Below are 16,268 nucleotides of genomic sequence, written 5' to 3'. Positions count from 1 at the left end.
CACACGCACACACTCTCTCCCACTCCCACTCCCACCCACATTCCTGTGGGCAGCAAGGCTTCGGAAGCAAAAGAAAATAAAAACCCACGACTCAAGCCCCTGCACCGTCATGTCAGCGTTATTTACAGCAGTCACAAGATGCAGTCTAAGAGCAGAGGGAACATGGATACGTGCAGCGTGTTGTTTGGTATATAATTGTCAGTTTGAACAGCGTAAACAGTGACACAGTGTTTATCTAACGGTTGGAAAATGGGAGTGGGCACATGCACGCACGCACGCACGCACACACACAGTGATGGCATCAGTGTGATATAAATGAAAATGTCACTAATATATTTGGTCTCCTGTTCAAATGGGATCATCTGATCTCTGACAGAAGGGCAGGGGTCTCCTGTTGCATTGTGAGTGTGGCTCTGTATGTGTATGTGTGTGAAAGAGAAAGAGAGAGATTGCTCAGCCATGGTTAAGTCATATTTTAGTACAGAATATAGGGAACCAAATGCAGTTTCCCCCCCGTAAGATTTTGCATCTACAAGTGAATGTGTGCATTCTGTCTGTACATACTTACATATGCATGTATTCCTCCACCGTGTGTGTTTGACATTTCACTCAGCGCTTTTAGCCGATAGTGATACTGCGAGAGATTAGCAGCTGTTTGGCTCCATGTTAGCATGATCACGAGTTCTTAAATCCTTTGTCACAAAGGGTTTGTAGCTGGATCCATTTTCTAGATCTACATTCTGCTGAGAGATGGTTGTGTTAATACATTAAAATAAACAAAAACACACAAGATTGCATTTATTAGCTTCAAGATTGTTAAATGTTGCCTTTTGAATGTTCTTGTTGTGGCAGTAACACAAAGGTGGTTCCTATAGAAAATGTCCCTAGCAATGTCTTCTGGTGGTACTTGAAAACTACTCTGATATGCTGCCATTTAAAGTTAAAAGATTCTTAATATCAGAGTGATAGAAGGCTGAACCTATTCTGTCCTGATTGTTCTGAAAGGTCAGTCAAGAAAAGTAGAAAAAACTAGATAGGCTTTAGACATCAGCGAAGACATGCACGGACAAAAAGGTAAATTTAAAGACATCCTCTCTTTTATCCTGCATGTTTGCTGAAGTAATTCACAACAGGCACACCGCTTTTCAATTTAAAGACATCCTCTCTTTTATCCTACATGTTTGCTGAAGAAATTCACAACAGGCACACCGCTAGCTTTTAAATTTTCCCCATTGATAACATGGATGGTATTCCTCCTCCACCATGATGAAATTCAGTTTCATTTAACTTTCTTTTAATCAAGTTTTAACTTGGACAAATTTCAATAGTTTTTCATTAAATCCCAGAAAAAATTGTCCTAGAAAACCAAACAGCATTTCTCAATATAATTGATTTATGGATTTGACTTTGTGGACTTCAGTTCAGGTGGCGGTTGTCTGTGCTGAACCACAGTCATTTTTCATTAATTTTTCTGGCTCTCTGTTTTTTTTAATGATATTAAGTGTATGCTTAAAGTGTTTTTGATCCATTATCTCACCTATGGAATTCAAAGATTTACCCATTCGAATCTCAAACAGACCATTCTCCTCCCAGTATTGGTCCAGGTTTTTTTTAACAGGAGGCAGAACTGGACTGTCGGTAGGGCAGCCCTAGTACAGGAGACAATTAACTCTTAAGAAAAGAGAAGATCTTAAACACATTTGTCTCTAAGATTCTGAAAAAAATGCAGTCTGTTTTTGTAAATAGGTTGTCTAAATATGAACGTGTGTGTTTGTGTGTATGTGTGTTTATGTCCTACATAGCCTCAGTGACTGTGCAGAAACATGATACCTCTTTGACTGTTTGGCATTTGGCAACCCAGAGGATGAGAGAGGCAGAGAGAGAGAAGCAAAGTGCCAATGATGAGTTATTAGAAGGTAGCAGTTGAACCAGCCTCTGGGTCCAAAGTTCCATTTGGCAGCGGTTGCAGAGGAGTAAGAAGACACAAAGCTTCGGTTCCCACCCAGACAGTAGGCGAGTTAGGGAACACGTAGCTGTGTGCGCCAGCAGGCGCTCCATCACTTATCAACCCGGCGTGACACAGCATTTATAGAGGCGGAACCCGTATAGGAGCGTAGGAAACAATTACAAAGGCATTGAGACGACAGAAGACATAAGGAGGCTGACATTTGATTTGAAAGAAAAGGAAAGAAATGGATTTGAGGGTTGGTGGAGAGACACAGTCCGGGATGGAAGATGCAGAAGATGAGGTGAAACTGTCCTCTTTTGTTTATGTTAAATACAGTCAGTGTCTCTTTATCAGGAAACTATAGAATATCTGACGGATGTAAACAGTTCTTTTGCCCGCCTATCATAGCTCAAGTGTAAAACCGTCTTACTTCATAGATCTAAAACATGTGACGTACTGCCACACCTCTGCCCTCCAGAATACCAATATTGGTATTTCCTTTGTCAATAACAGTATTATTAGGATGTGTTCATTTCTGCTTTGTATAAAAAAATCATACCGTTCTTAATGTTATATAATAATATAGGCGATTTGTCACGTTATAAGTGTAATACACAAGCTAACTTGGTTACATTTAAGTACAGTATAAAATTGATTTAATAACCTCACTTTAATGTAGTGGCCCAAATTTCCTATGTGATCAACGTGTGTGTGTGTGTGTGTGTGGTGCTGGTGAGGGGTGGACTTCACTGCTGTAATTATGCAAAAATATTCAGGCCTTACTTCCACAGGCAGTGAATTGATGTTGGTCATTTTCATAACTCCACACTACAACACAATCTGCCAACTCATGTCCAGCACATTTTTGCTACAACAACCACAAGAATGCACAAATAACAAGCTTTTAACAAGCTTTTTATTTTATTGATGTTTTTTATCTCCAGAATGGTCTGAATGCCTTACATCTGGCAGCCAAAGAGGGACACACAGATCTGGTTGAGGAGCTGCTGGAGAGAGGAGCACCGGTGGATTCTTCTACCAAGGTTCACCCTGGCATTATAAGAACCTTGAGACAATGATGATGACAGTGTTTTGTACAAATTGTGCTTATCATTTCCCTTACATTTTCTACACTCAGCCCAGACACTTTTGAGGAGAACAATTATGAAAACACGTGTTGAATAACCCCCACCTCCCATCTCTCTCTCTTGCTCTCTGCAGAAAGGGAACACTGCCCTCCACATTGCCTCTTTGGCAGGACAGAGGGACGTTGTCAGACTACTGGTGAAGAGAGGAGCAGATGTCAATTCTCAGTCACAGGTAAAATAAAATACTTATTAATTTGGTCTGTCAAAATTTACGCTTTGATCATGTTCATTAATATGATAATCCACTCCACAGAATGGCTTCACCCCACTCTACATGGCTGCCCAGGAAAGTCACCTAGAAGTGGTCAGATACCTGTTGGAAAGTGATGGGAACCAGAGCATTGCTACAGAGGTTAGATAACATCAAACACATTTCTGTGTTACAGTCTTTAGAGTAGAGAGTCATTTTTCTCATTTTTCTTCCTCTACTTTGTGTGTTGATCCAGGACGGCTTCACTCCACTGGCCATTGCTCTCCAGCAGGGTCACAACTCGGTGGTCTCCCTACTGCTGGAACATGACACTAAGGGTAAGGTGCGACTGCCAGCCTTGCACATCGCAGCCCGCAAAGATGACACAAAGTCGGCTGCACTGCTGCTCCAGAATGACCACAACGCTGACGTCCAATCTAAGGTAAGGGAGAAGGAGGAGGTCTTTTGGTAAATGTTGTGATTGGAGCTTTACTTTAACCTACACCTTATTTCTTTTCTCCAGATGATGGTCAACAGAACCACAGAGGTATACTGACTCATACCTTCTTCACCTCGATAACATTTCGTCACTTTTGACCACCTTTTAAAATATTGTGTTCTTGTCTTTCCCTTGATTACTGGAAGTTAACCAATCCTGCATGTAACAGTTATGTCAATACCGTGAACGCATGAAGCTGTCTCTGCCGTAACATACACTGCTGCATGGCTAATAACAAAAGTATGTTGTATTTAAACCCACTATTTAAACCCTGGTGTACGTTTTTATCATTAATTTAGATTTATTTATTTGTTTTTAATTATCACCTTTATATAATGTGTTCTAAATTGAGAAAGTAAACCTTTGTTAAATAAAGTTATTGATATTTTTCTGTAGCATGTATACTTCTGAGCATGTTACCATAGTTTCTTTGTTGGATCTTTGAGTTAACTTTGTTTCTTAATTAAATTGCATCATGTCTATCAGAATGGGAAGGTAAGGACTTTCTGTATATAGATGTTTAATATATAGAGCTTTTCATTTCAAGTCTGTTTGTCCACACATTGTACATACTGTAGCTGCTTCACACATTTGAAGTTCAATTGTTTTCCAGTTGGTGTCTCTTATTTCAGCAGTTTTACAGTGCATGACAGAGTGACTGCATTTTGCTCATATTGTTTATGCATGTGTTTTTTTAAGGGAGTCGTTTTTATGTATATGCTTTTTTCAACTGCCTCATCATCATGCCGCTTCAGTAAAGTTCATATCCTCATATTTTATAGTTTAAAAACTCATTTGTCGTCATTCTTTCTTTCTTTCTTTCTGAACAGAGTGGGTTTACCCCCCTGCACATCGCAGCTCACTATGGTAACGTGAATGTCTCCACCCTGTTGCTGAACAGAGGAGCTGCTGTGGACTTCACAGCGAGGGTACAATCTAATATTCATCCATTTATATTTTTCTACATGCTACAATTCCATTTAGTCAAACTCAAGTTTAAATTCAACTTTTGCAGTATCACAGTGTTTGTGACATTGTTGTTAAAAATACTCAGTTATCAGTTCAAGTCAAGCTCATTAAAAGCTTGAACAATTTTACAAAATCTGCATTTTGTTTCTCACCCAGAATGGAATAACTCCTCTTCATGTGGCCTCTAAGAGAGGCAACACCAACATGGTAGAACTGCTGTTGGACCGAGGAGCTCAAATCGATGCTAAAACCAGGGTAAGCTTTAATATTTGGACATTAGTTTTCATTTTACTGTGAGTACTCTCTTTAATGCCAGTTTTGTCTTTTACAAAGAGCAAAGATCAGATTGATGACTATACATGTATGTGTGTTTCAGGATGGACTGACTCCGCTGCACTGTGCAGCCAGGAGTGGACACGACCCTGCGGTGGAGCTGCTGCTGGAGAGAGGGGCCCCGAACTTGGCCAGAACCAAAGTAGGTCCACGTGAGCTCTGACAAACCGTACCCAGAAATCTAGGCTGTTATGCTTTTGCTGTAGTTTAATGTCCTTTGACCTCCTGATGTGTGGAATACTTCCCCACAGAATGGACTGTCCCCACTGCACATGTCAGCGCAGGGAGACCATGTGGAGTGTGTTAAACTCCTGCTGCAGCACAAGGCCCCTGTTGATGATGTCACACTGGACTACCTCACAGCGCTGCATGTTGCAGCTCACTGTGGCCACTATAGAGTTACCAAGCTGCTACTGGACAAGAAGGCCAATCCCAATGCTAGAGCACTGGTAGGTCTACACAAAGGTACAACAGACATATGTAAACTACGGCCTGTGGACCGCATAAGGCCCATTGGGCTTTCTAAACTGGCCCGCCAAACACTGGGACAAGGAATGATAAAGACTGATGTCAGTCCTTCTGTTTCATGCATTACAACGAATCGACTGTCGTTGCAATTTATGCCGCTAGAGGGCGGCAGACATCAAATGTGCTTAATTATCTTTGAAAGTTTAGATTTCTTTTGTACCATTTAACTAATACTAACCCAGCCTAAAACTTTGCGAATCCCTGTCCTAGAAAAAAGACAAGACGACATTGTATTTAAAACGTAATCTTTTTACTGTTTTGTTTGTTTGTTGTGGCTGTTGTTGCAGAATGGTTTCACTCCTCTCCACATTGCTTGTAAGAAGAACAGGGTGAAGGTAATGGAACTGCTGGTCAAATATGGAGCCTCCATTCAGTCCATTACTGAGGTGAGAGTTTGTTTTCTTTTCTGTTCGTTTCCAACTGTCAACTAAAAACAGTTGAGGCTGTGTCTTCCCTCTCATCTCATCTAAACATTTCTTCATCTCTTCTTTTCTAGTCCGGCCTGACTCCCATTCATGTAGCGGCCTTTATGGGACACCTGAACATTGTTCTCCTACTGCTGCAGAATGGAGCGTCCCCCGATGTTCGTAACATTGTGAGTGGGATCTCCAGTAAATAAGTTTTTTTTGTAGCTAATTTGTGATTAGGTATTTTAAAATTTAATTTTAATTTAGGGATGTTTCCTGTTGCTCATACCTATTGTCCTTTTACAGCGTGGTGAAACTGCTCTACACATGGCAGCACGAGCAGGTCAGATGGAAGTGGTCCGCTGTTTGTTAAGAAATGGAGCTATGGTCGACGCCATGGCCAGAGTAAGTCAGCAGATGTGTCATTAAAATGTATTTTTATTACCATTAAGCAGATTTGATCTGCTTCCCTTTGTGGAAAGAAGACTTCTATACTCTGGGGCCGTGTCTCTCTGAAACATCTTTCTCTCCACTTTGTACTTCTTGTTTAAAATGATTGAGGAGACATCACTTTATCTCTCACCTATAGGAGGACCAGACCCCACTCCACATTGCCTCTCGCTTAGGAAAAACAGATATAGTCCAGTTACTGCTCCAACACATGGCCCACCCTGATGCTGCCACCACCAATGGGCACACTCCTCTCCACATCTCAGCCAGGGAGGGTCAGGTAGAAACGGCTGCTGTGCTGCTGGAGGCAGGAGCATCCCATTCAATTGCCACTAAGGTAAGGGTGAGACAGGATGTGGTGCATACTGTACCATGTGAAACATAGTAAGAATAATTATTGTGGAAATTGAAAGTCCTGTTTTAATTGTTCTTTTGGAATTGACAAGTCTTTTTGCATCACAGAAAGGATTTACGCCCCTACATGTAGCAGCAAAGTATGGAAGCCTTGATGTAGCAAAACTTCTCCTGCAGCAAAAAGCTCTTTCTGACGATGCTGGCAAGGTGAGCTGGACTGTAGGTGCTGCATGAAGAAGCAGACATTTTTATTCAGGGACATCAAATAATCTTACATAAGATTAAGATGACATCATCGTGCCACTTTACTGCCAGTTTTACTAAAAATCCTCTCTCTATTTTTAGAATGGCCTTACTCCGCTGCATGTTGCAGCTCACTACGACAACCGAGAAGTAGCTTTACTACTCCTGGATAAAGGAGCATCTCCTCATTGTACTGCAAAGGTAGAGCCGAGAGTGAATAATCATTAACTAAAATAATGTGATTCATTTAGCAGAGTTGACGTGTGAAAGTAAGCGAATGAATGGAAATGCTGAGATTTTCACTGGACTGGCAGGGATGGACATTATTAGAAATCAGATAGTGAGCAGTGGAAATAGAAAAAAAGACTTTGCTGTTGACATTCTGTTCATTGAATTATTAATGCATGGATAATGATGTATCTTACCTTGATGATAAGCCCTGGGTTATTGATGAGATCTGTTGAGTGTCAGCATTTAACAGCTAACATTCCTCTCTGTCCAGAATGGCTACACTCCTCTCCACATTGCAGCCAAGAAGAATCAGAAGAACATAGCATTAGCTCTGCTGCAATACGGGGCAGAGACCAATGTTCTCACCAAGCAGGGAGTCAGCCCTCTACACCTGGCAGCCCAGGAGGGACATGCTGAGATGGTCAGTCTGCTGATGGACAAAGGAGCACATGTCAACACAGCCACCAAGGTTAGTACCCTGTCACTCTCTTGCTTCGGGATGGATCACATCCATTGTGTGCATGCAGCCAAGGTTCATGTGTATATTATAAGTCATGTACATGGTGTGATTTGTGTTACAGACGGGCCTGTCACCTTTGCATCTCACAGCACAGGAGGAAAAGGTCAGTGCAGCAGAAGTGCTGGCAAAACATGACGCCAACTTGGATCAGCAAACTAAGGTAAAACTAAATAAGATATATTTAAAAAATAGTAAATATATAGGTGAATGCAAAATATTCAAAATATTGATCAAAACTCTCATCTTTGTTTTACCATCGTTTTAAAATGTATACATTTTAATAACATTTTGATTCCTTGTATGTGTGACTGTACTTGGCAATAAATTCCAATTCTTATTCAGACTCGGAAAGTTGACCCTTAAAATAATATACACTGTCTTTGTTATGTTTCTCTAACATGCAGCTTGGATACACACCCCTGATTGTGGCCTGTCACTATGGAAATGCCAAGATGGTGAACTTCCTCTTACAGCAAGGAGCCAGCGTCAATGCCAAAACTAAGGTAATTTCCCATGTAAGATCTGCAGCAAAACTATCTGTAATTTATGAATTAACCTTTTGACATTAAAAATCATGTTTAATTTTTAACAGAATGGCTACACACCGCTTCACCAGGCAGCACAACAGGGGAACACTCACATAATCAATGTCTTGCTGCAGCATGGAGCCAAACCAAATTCTACCACACTGGTAAATGTAAAAAAAAAAAGAATCACAATACACAACTACCACACTGGTAAATGTAAAAAAAAATAAAAATAAATCACAATACACAATTTTGTAAACAAACAGTTGACTAATCTATTTGATCTGCTTTCTTTAAGAATGGAAACACTGCTCTGTCCATTGCGAAACGTTTGGGCTACATCTCTGTGGTGGACACCCTGAAAGTTGTCACTGAGGAGATCATTACTACTACAACAGTGCGAATACTTTTTTTTTCTTTAGTTTTTTTTTAAACATTTTTCAGCTGCATATTTTTAACAAAGTTGTTTTTATGTTTTTATGTGTTTCATTTTTCTTTCTTTTAAATTCGTTTGAATGTTTGTCACTGTAGACGGTCACTGAGAAACACAAGCTTAACGTCCCTGAGACCATGACAGAGGTTCTTGATGTCTCTGATGATGAAGGTGAGACACTGTTACAGGCAGAGAAGATAGTGATAAAACTGTCTGAACAAAAGAGTGTTTAAAATGAGCTTCGATATTTGAGCTTCCTCTTTGCTGCAATAGTCTGATCAGCTGTGGGTGTGGTTAGTCCCCTTGCCTTACAGAAAAAGATCAGATCTGTTTGTTCTGACCGTGGTGTCTATACAGTATAGTCAGAATGTTGATGTTTTTTTTGTTCTAAAACATGTCAAATACCTAATATTTGTCTCAAAGGTGAGGACACAATGACAGGTGATGGAGGGGAGTATCTGAGAGCAGAAGATCTCAGGGAGCTGGGAGATGACTCTCTTCCAGGACACTACCTGGACGGCTTCAACTACATGAGCCACAACCTGGACAGGTCAAAGTTGTTACATGCAATAATAAAGTTATATAAAGTTTAATTTGGATGATAAGCGGAAACATAACTGGAACAAATCTGATGTGCCGCCCCCTACAGGCAGCAACACACTCCTATCCACAGTTTCCATCAGAGGGAAGGCCTTCTTATTGAGGATATGCTCACAAGTCACCAGGTGAGATCAACACACTGACAGTACGTAATAATAATACTTATGCTGTTTGTTTGTTGATAGTAGTTCAAATATTTACAGTACACACCTTGACATCATTTAAGTCCTTCTGATTTGGTTTTGTTTGTTGATCTTTAGGTGTCAGCATTGGCTCGAGAGCACGATAAAGAATCGTTCCGTCTGAGCTGGGGTGCTGAGCACCTTGATAATGTGGTGCTGTCCTCCAGTCTTTTGCACTCTGGGTATACACACAGTATATTCTGTAGCTGTCGCTCTCTCATACACGCACACACACGCACACACACACTCTGTTTTTTATCTATCTCTGTAACACTTACATAAAGTATTTTCTAGTGGCCAAAGTGGAAACCTTTTCCTCTGCTGATTGTTCACAACCACTGTTCTATGTTCTGTGTCTGATGTTAATAGATTGTAATTTTTCACTAGTTCATTTTATATTCTTCTTAGGTTCAGTTCTCATCATATTGGTTATTCATTCGTTTTTCATTACTCCTGTATTGTGTTGGCTGTATTTGTGAACATGTATGTGTGTGTGTTTGTATGTGCGTGTGTGTGTGTGTTTGTGTCTGCTTCTAGCCGTTCTTCTCCATGCCTAGACCATGACAACAGCAGGTGATACTCGCTTAATTTTGCCAACTGTGTTTCTCTTCATGCCTTTACTTTTCAAAACCTGTCTCTCATTTTGGATGTGTGCATGGATCTTGACTTGCATGATCTCCCTGTTCTGAGACCAATGGATTCTTAACTTTTTTGTTGTTGTTACATGATACGAATTAAATTTCCAACAGTTTAACATGTAAGTTAAATAAACGTTTTATTCCTTCCTAAAAATGATATATCATTAGAAGCTAGAAATGGACATCTGGAATGCTAGAGTTCCTTGAAGATCCAAGAACTCTATAAGGATGTCAGTTTTTCCTGAGTCAAAGTGTGAAGAAGGTGTGAATGAAAAACTATAACAATCTGCTGCATGAAAAAAAAACACCTAAAAATATGAATAATTTATTCATATTGGTTCTGACAAAGCATTGGTTTGGTGTACTTTACTGGCCTGACTTGCACTGAAATACACATATAATATAAACACATCTACTCTGCATGAAGGCTGAATTTTAAATTCCTCTTCGATGATTTTTGGCTCCTTTTTTTTAGCTTCCTGGTCAGCTTCATGGTGGATGCCAGAGGTGGCGCTATGCGTGGATGTCGTCACAACGGCCTACGCATCATTGTGCCACCAAGGAAGTGCTCCGCCCCTACACGGGTGACATGCAGGCTTGTAAAAAGACATCGCCTAGCATCAATGCCCCCGATGGTGGAGGGCGAAGGACTTGCAGGTCGCATCATAGAAGTAGGGCCCACTGGAGCTCAGTTCCTGGGGTGAGTGTGTGTCTGTGTTTGTGTAAGCTGTGTAATCTCCAGCTTGTGTGTGTGCTTGTTTACGTAGCTATGGTGTGTGTTCATGATTTCTTCTCGGCTTCCTCTCTGTGCTGCGTATGGATCAGTAAGCTCCACCTTCCCACAGCTCCGCCCCCTCTGAATGAGGGCGAGAGCCTGGTCAGTCGTATTCTACAGCTGGGTCCTCCAGGAACCAAGTTCCTCGGGTACGACTAAGGGTGTGAGGCACCCTACCAATCTGGAATCCTGGTTGCATATTTTTCACGATGTCCACCATCGATTTTTCACAATTTTAAGTTGTTCATGTGTGTTTTCATTGATATTTTATTTGTGACTTGCTTCTTTTTTCTTTTCTTGAGATGTCCATTTAAATTTGAACTCCCCTGACTTGTTGTTACGTATGATTTTGTTTTCCTTGATGTGTCGTCTCCAACACCAAGCATTACATTTTTTAAAGCATTATGTTGTGATAAACTGTTTTCCTGTTTTGAGTTTTCCTCATTGGTTACGCCGTATTTTAAACCCAGTATCCCTGTGTCTATTTTCACTCAGGTTAAGTTTGTGTTTGACATTCCTTGCATTCATCCTCAGGCCTGTGATCGTGGAAATTCCTCATTTTGCTGCTCTGCGAGGCACAGAGAGAGAATTAGTGATCCTAAGGAGTGAGACGGGGGAGAGCTGGAGGGAACACCACTGTGACTTCACCGAAGAAGAACTCAACCAGATCCTGAATGGCATGGACGAAAGTATGGGATCTAAAATAAGCCGGGAGTGTGATGTTTAGTTAGAAGTATACATCAACTACTAGAAGCAACTCACTCTAAAAAATTATTTTATTTTAGAACTTGATTCTCCTGAGGAGCTTGAGAAGAAAAGGATATGCCGCATCATCACCCGGGACTTCCCACAGTACTTTGCCGTTGTCTCACGGATAAAACAAGACAGTCAATTGATTGGACCAGAGGGTGGCGTCCTTAGCAGCACTCTTGTGCCGCAGGTCCAGGCCGTTTTCCCTGAAGGAGCCCTAACCAAGAAAATCCGAGTTGGGCTACAGGTACATACAGTGTTTTCCTCAGAAAGGCTGTTGCGTCATTGTTGACAGAATCAAGAAAGCTTTTACTTTAAAATGGGCTTTCACACTCTGTCACAGGCGCAACCCATTGATGTGGATGTGGTGAGAAAGATTCTTGGTAACAGAGCCACATTCAGTGGAATCGTAACTCTGGAGCCAAGGAGGCGGAAGTTCCATAAACCAATCACCATGACAATCCCAATTCCCAAGACCTTCAACACCGATGAGCAAAACTCTGTCTACAGTGGAGCCACTCCAACTTTACGTTTACTCTGCAGTATTACTGGTAGGTTTTAGTTTATGAAAGAATTAGTAAAAGGCCTCATCTTTGTTTGTTGTTCTACAAGTATAAGTCAAACTGAGAGAGTTTGCCTTCTTTGTTCTAGGTGGAACCACTCCTGCCCAATGGGAAGACATCACTGGCTCCACACCTCTCACCTTTGTAAACCAATGTGTTTCCTTCACCACAAATGTTTCCGCAAGGTACGTCCCTTCACTACGTAATGTTAGATAGACTAATAAAATCAGATTTATAGAATGATGTTGGAATTAAATTTTTGTATAATACTGACTGAACATCCTTTTCCTTTTCCCAGGTTCTGGCTGATAGACTGTAGACAGACCCAGGAGTCTGTCAGTTTTGCCTCACAGCTCTACAGAGAGATCATCTGTGTTCCATACATGGCCAAGTTTGTTATTTTTGCCAAAACACTAGACCCTATTGAGGCCCGCCTGCGATGTTTCTGCATGACAGATGACAAGATGGACAAAACCCTGGAGCAGCAGGAGAACTTTACAGAAGTCGCCCGCAGTCGAGATGTTGAGGTGCAGAGTGAGGCTGGGGCTGGATGAGGAAAATTATATAAAAAAAGGGATAACTGATACATAAATATATAAGTAAATTGTTTGGTTTTGGTTTTTTAAATATATAAGTAAATTGTTTGGTTTTATTTAAATTACAGAGCAAAACATTTTTTGCTAGTTGTTCCTATTATAGATATACATATATAAGAAAAGCATGGTTAACTGAACACATAATATCTCTTAGAAAAAAACACTTATATTTGGAATAAAGGCCTTAATTATTTGACAGTAAATGTCTGTAAATGTCTAAACATCTGTCGATCTACACACAGGTGCTGGAGGGTAAACCTATATTTGCTGACTGTTTCGGAAATCTTGTGCCTCTCACCAAGACTGGACAACACCATGTGTTCAGCTTCTTTGCCTTTAAAGAGAATCGACTGGCTCTCTTCATCAAAGTATGACAACATTTGGCATGAGCATTTTATACATATCATACAAGCTTTTTCAAACGTCTTAATTGATTGGCTTGTTCAATTACCCATACGCAGATTAGAGACACAGCGCAAGAGCCGTGTGGTCGTTTGTCCTTTACAAAGGAACCAAGGACCTACCGAAGTCTGCATCACACCGCTATTTGCAACCTCAACATCACCCTCCCAGCATACTCAAAGGTATGTATAGGTACATACGTAAAGGTATTATGTAGCAGAATAATACAATAATAATTGATTTATTTTTACTTGCATCAACAGTATTTGTTGACTCTGTTGTGCTCTTTTTAGGAGTCGGACTCAGACCAAGATGCAGACGATGAGGTAAAATTATTTACAGTAATTCAATCATGACAAAAATCAAAAATTGTTATTGGGTTGTAATCCTCTACGTTTTCTTATCTTCTTCTTGCAGAGTGAAAAGAGTGACAAGAAATGTAAGCCAAACTCTATTTTTTTATTATTGTGGGTTGTCATACTTGATAATTTGGGACATTTTGCATATTAAATAGCCAGTCCACATACACAGCTACGTGTGTTAGAAAGAACAAAGTTTTTATCTTTAGTTTTTACTGTGTTGCACTATTTGAATCCGGTCTAACATACTCGACAGGTAACTGTGGTTTTAAAGAGCACATATTTCAAAATCAGCCAAAAGAAGTCCTTACTGTTGTGTTGTGGTTGAAATAACACTGCTTTCTTAATTTGTTTCTACTAATTCTGTAGTTGAATATTTTTACTGACAGCTATGCTATGGCTGATCATTTTCCCGTCACCTTCCCCCGCATCCCAAACATCCCGACATCCTTCTAACAGTATTGATTTTGTGATTGAACAAATTGTGTTCATATCAACTTACACTAGTTTGGTTTTTATAGAACAATAATACCATAAGGAGTCACTGCAATAAAAAATAATGACAGGACATTAGCACGATCATTATTAAAACATTACATTCATTTCAACAGTTTTACCAGTGGCATACAAAATATTTTACATAGAAATAATTGACAAACAGCACTGTGGTGTTTGTTAATTGGTTACGTTTTTTAGGGTTTCTTTTGCTTTATTAATGTTGTCATGTATTTTTAGCGATTTTAGCTGCTACCTTTTCTTTTCACAGGGCCACTATGTAAGATTTGTATAAAACCATTATCCATATTTCAATTGTAAATTTTTTTACTAATCTTTTTTGAGGGTACACTAATTTCTAGTGGGATTTTCTTGTATTTCCCAAAATTAGACTTTTACACCTTATACAATATACAAATATTATTACATTCAACCACAAAGTGTGACTTCCCCACCTTAAGTGTAAATCTTACACAGTGTCCCTTAAAATATTTCCTTTTTAACTGTGTTTTATCACTTCCTTTCATGAAATCAATTATAAGACTATAAGCTTGTAGATACAGAGAGACAGAACTTTATTAAGTTCTATCTATTAATCTAATGATTCAGGAGCATGTATGCTAATAATAGTAAACATTATAGGTAATGATTTATTACAGGACATTAATTACCTCTTAGGTTTAGGTTTAATCAACAAATTGTTTTAATATTAAATTGATTATTTTTGTGCTTGTACAAATAATTTTGCAAACAAACATGACCCTGCATGTCAGAAAAACAATCTTGAGAATCTTTTTTGTTTGTCTGTTATCTTCCATTCTTGTCCTGATTAGCACAAGATTTTGTCAATCATTAAAGGATATATATATATATATATATATATATATATATATATATATCCTGTATTTATTATTATAAAGACATCAACTGTTTTAAAGTAGCGAGCATCTACTCATGCATATATAAAGCCCAGTAGAATATAAGAAATCATACGGCGACTGCACTTGTGTGGTCTGAGTGTTTTGGTTATTTGTCTTGTTAGAGGCTCTGATTGTGTTTTCATATTAGTCATGTCTCTGTCAAACCATTCTCCGTGTTTAAGAAACTAGTTCCATTCTTCTGTAAAAAAAAAAAAAGTAGCATCATTTTATTGCTTAACACATTTTAAATACAACATCTAGTGGTAATGGATATTGTATACTATTGTATCTAAACTTTAAATCATTAGTACTGTTGATCATCATTATTTTTTTTACCAGTTTTGTTACGCCACTTTATTTGCTTATTGATAATGCTCCAAACTCTTCGAGGTAGTCTTCTTTTTGATTCTTCTTTGAAGACCCAGTCTCTGACCTGACTTCTCCTTACTTTGTGAAATGAAGATGGATTTTCATGGCATTGTCTTGATCAAAATTTTCTGATGTCTCTCTTCCCCACTTCATTTGTCCCTTGTTATCTGTACCCTTTTGATTATTATTTAAAGATGATGAATCAGAGTCAACTGAGACATTCTCCCTGAGAACTAACCAACTTCTCGATCCTGCAACCCTTGCAAGCCCAGATCTTCTCTCAGATATGTCTGACATTAAAATATCTGCAGTGTTGATTGCAGAAGAGGCAAGTTGGCCTAGAGGCTTAGACGAAAAAGATGATTTAGCCTTAGTGGAGAAGATTATTGACAAGTTTGATCACTTAGGAGAGATTAAAAGTCAAGGAAGATACAGTTGTCAGAACTCACAAGGTGGTGACATCAGAAATGAAGGGGGCTTGTCTTCTGAGAGCAAGGGTGATATGAGAAGTTCTCTATTCATAGAGCCCATTGTGCGAGAAATTTGCATTAAGACTGACACCTCATGTGAAACTGCAGTACAGGCCAGAGACATGACAAACATAGTCTCACACACAAGGACTGATGTGCATAAATCCTTTGAACAGAGTCATGTGCAGATAAATGACTCTCATGAGGGTAATGTCCCAAATAAATCTGAACAACTTGTAGTCAAAAGTGATGGAAAACGACGTCCTCCAGATATCAAGAAACCCATTAGAAAGAAACTACGAGACATGGAGCATTCTGGATGTAGTAGCTCAGAGGGAGAACTAGAAAGGATTAGTTCCCAGGAATCTT

General features: G+C 39.5%; 1 protein-coding gene across 1 annotated transcript in view; it reads left to right on the top strand.

Moving 5' to 3' along the window:
• Window positions 1-16,268, top strand: part of LOC103383733 (ankyrin-2-like) — a 44,980-nt gene that overhangs the window by 10,454 nt on the left and 18,258 nt on the right. Inside the window, 37 exon segments of the mRNA XM_025058270.1 lie at window positions 2,893-2,991; window positions 3,170-3,268; window positions 3,350-3,448; window positions 3,543-3,728; window positions 3,810-3,833; window positions 4,616-4,714; window positions 4,911-5,009; window positions 5,131-5,229; window positions 5,339-5,536; window positions 5,903-6,001; window positions 6,112-6,210; window positions 6,329-6,427; window positions 6,612-6,809; window positions 6,935-7,033; window positions 7,172-7,270; window positions 7,572-7,769; window positions 7,882-7,980; window positions 8,225-8,323; window positions 8,413-8,511; window positions 8,646-8,744; window positions 8,879-8,951; window positions 9,204-9,330; window positions 9,430-9,505; window positions 9,641-9,744; window positions 10,100-10,135; window positions 10,676-10,900; window positions 11,026-11,124; window positions 11,510-11,664; window positions 11,761-11,972; window positions 12,069-12,276; window positions 12,377-12,473; window positions 12,587-12,815; window positions 13,127-13,252; window positions 13,346-13,468; window positions 13,580-13,612; window positions 13,704-13,725; window positions 15,624-16,268. The exon segment at window positions 15,624-16,268 is cut by the window's right edge and continues 64 nt beyond it. Of these exon segments, the coding sequence (XP_024914038.1) occupies window positions 2,893-2,991; window positions 3,170-3,268; window positions 3,350-3,448; window positions 3,543-3,728; window positions 3,810-3,833; window positions 4,616-4,714; window positions 4,911-5,009; window positions 5,131-5,229; window positions 5,339-5,536; window positions 5,903-6,001; window positions 6,112-6,210; window positions 6,329-6,427; window positions 6,612-6,809; window positions 6,935-7,033; window positions 7,172-7,270; window positions 7,572-7,769; window positions 7,882-7,980; window positions 8,225-8,323; window positions 8,413-8,511; window positions 8,646-8,744; window positions 8,879-8,951; window positions 9,204-9,330; window positions 9,430-9,505; window positions 9,641-9,744; window positions 10,100-10,135; window positions 10,676-10,900; window positions 11,026-11,124; window positions 11,510-11,664; window positions 11,761-11,972; window positions 12,069-12,276; window positions 12,377-12,473; window positions 12,587-12,815; window positions 13,127-13,252; window positions 13,346-13,468; window positions 13,580-13,612; window positions 13,704-13,725; window positions 15,624-16,268 (4,879 nt within the window).

Source organism: Cynoglossus semilaevis, chromosome 9 (genome assembly GCF_000523025.1).
Source record: "Cynoglossus semilaevis isolate Cse_v1.0 chromosome 9, Cse_v1.0, whole genome shotgun sequence".
NCBI classification, from domain to species: domain Eukaryota; kingdom Metazoa; phylum Chordata; class Actinopteri; order Pleuronectiformes; family Cynoglossidae; genus Cynoglossus; species Cynoglossus semilaevis.
The sequence above is the reverse complement of the archived record's forward strand: the minus strand, read 5'-3'. Positions and strand labels throughout refer to the sequence as shown.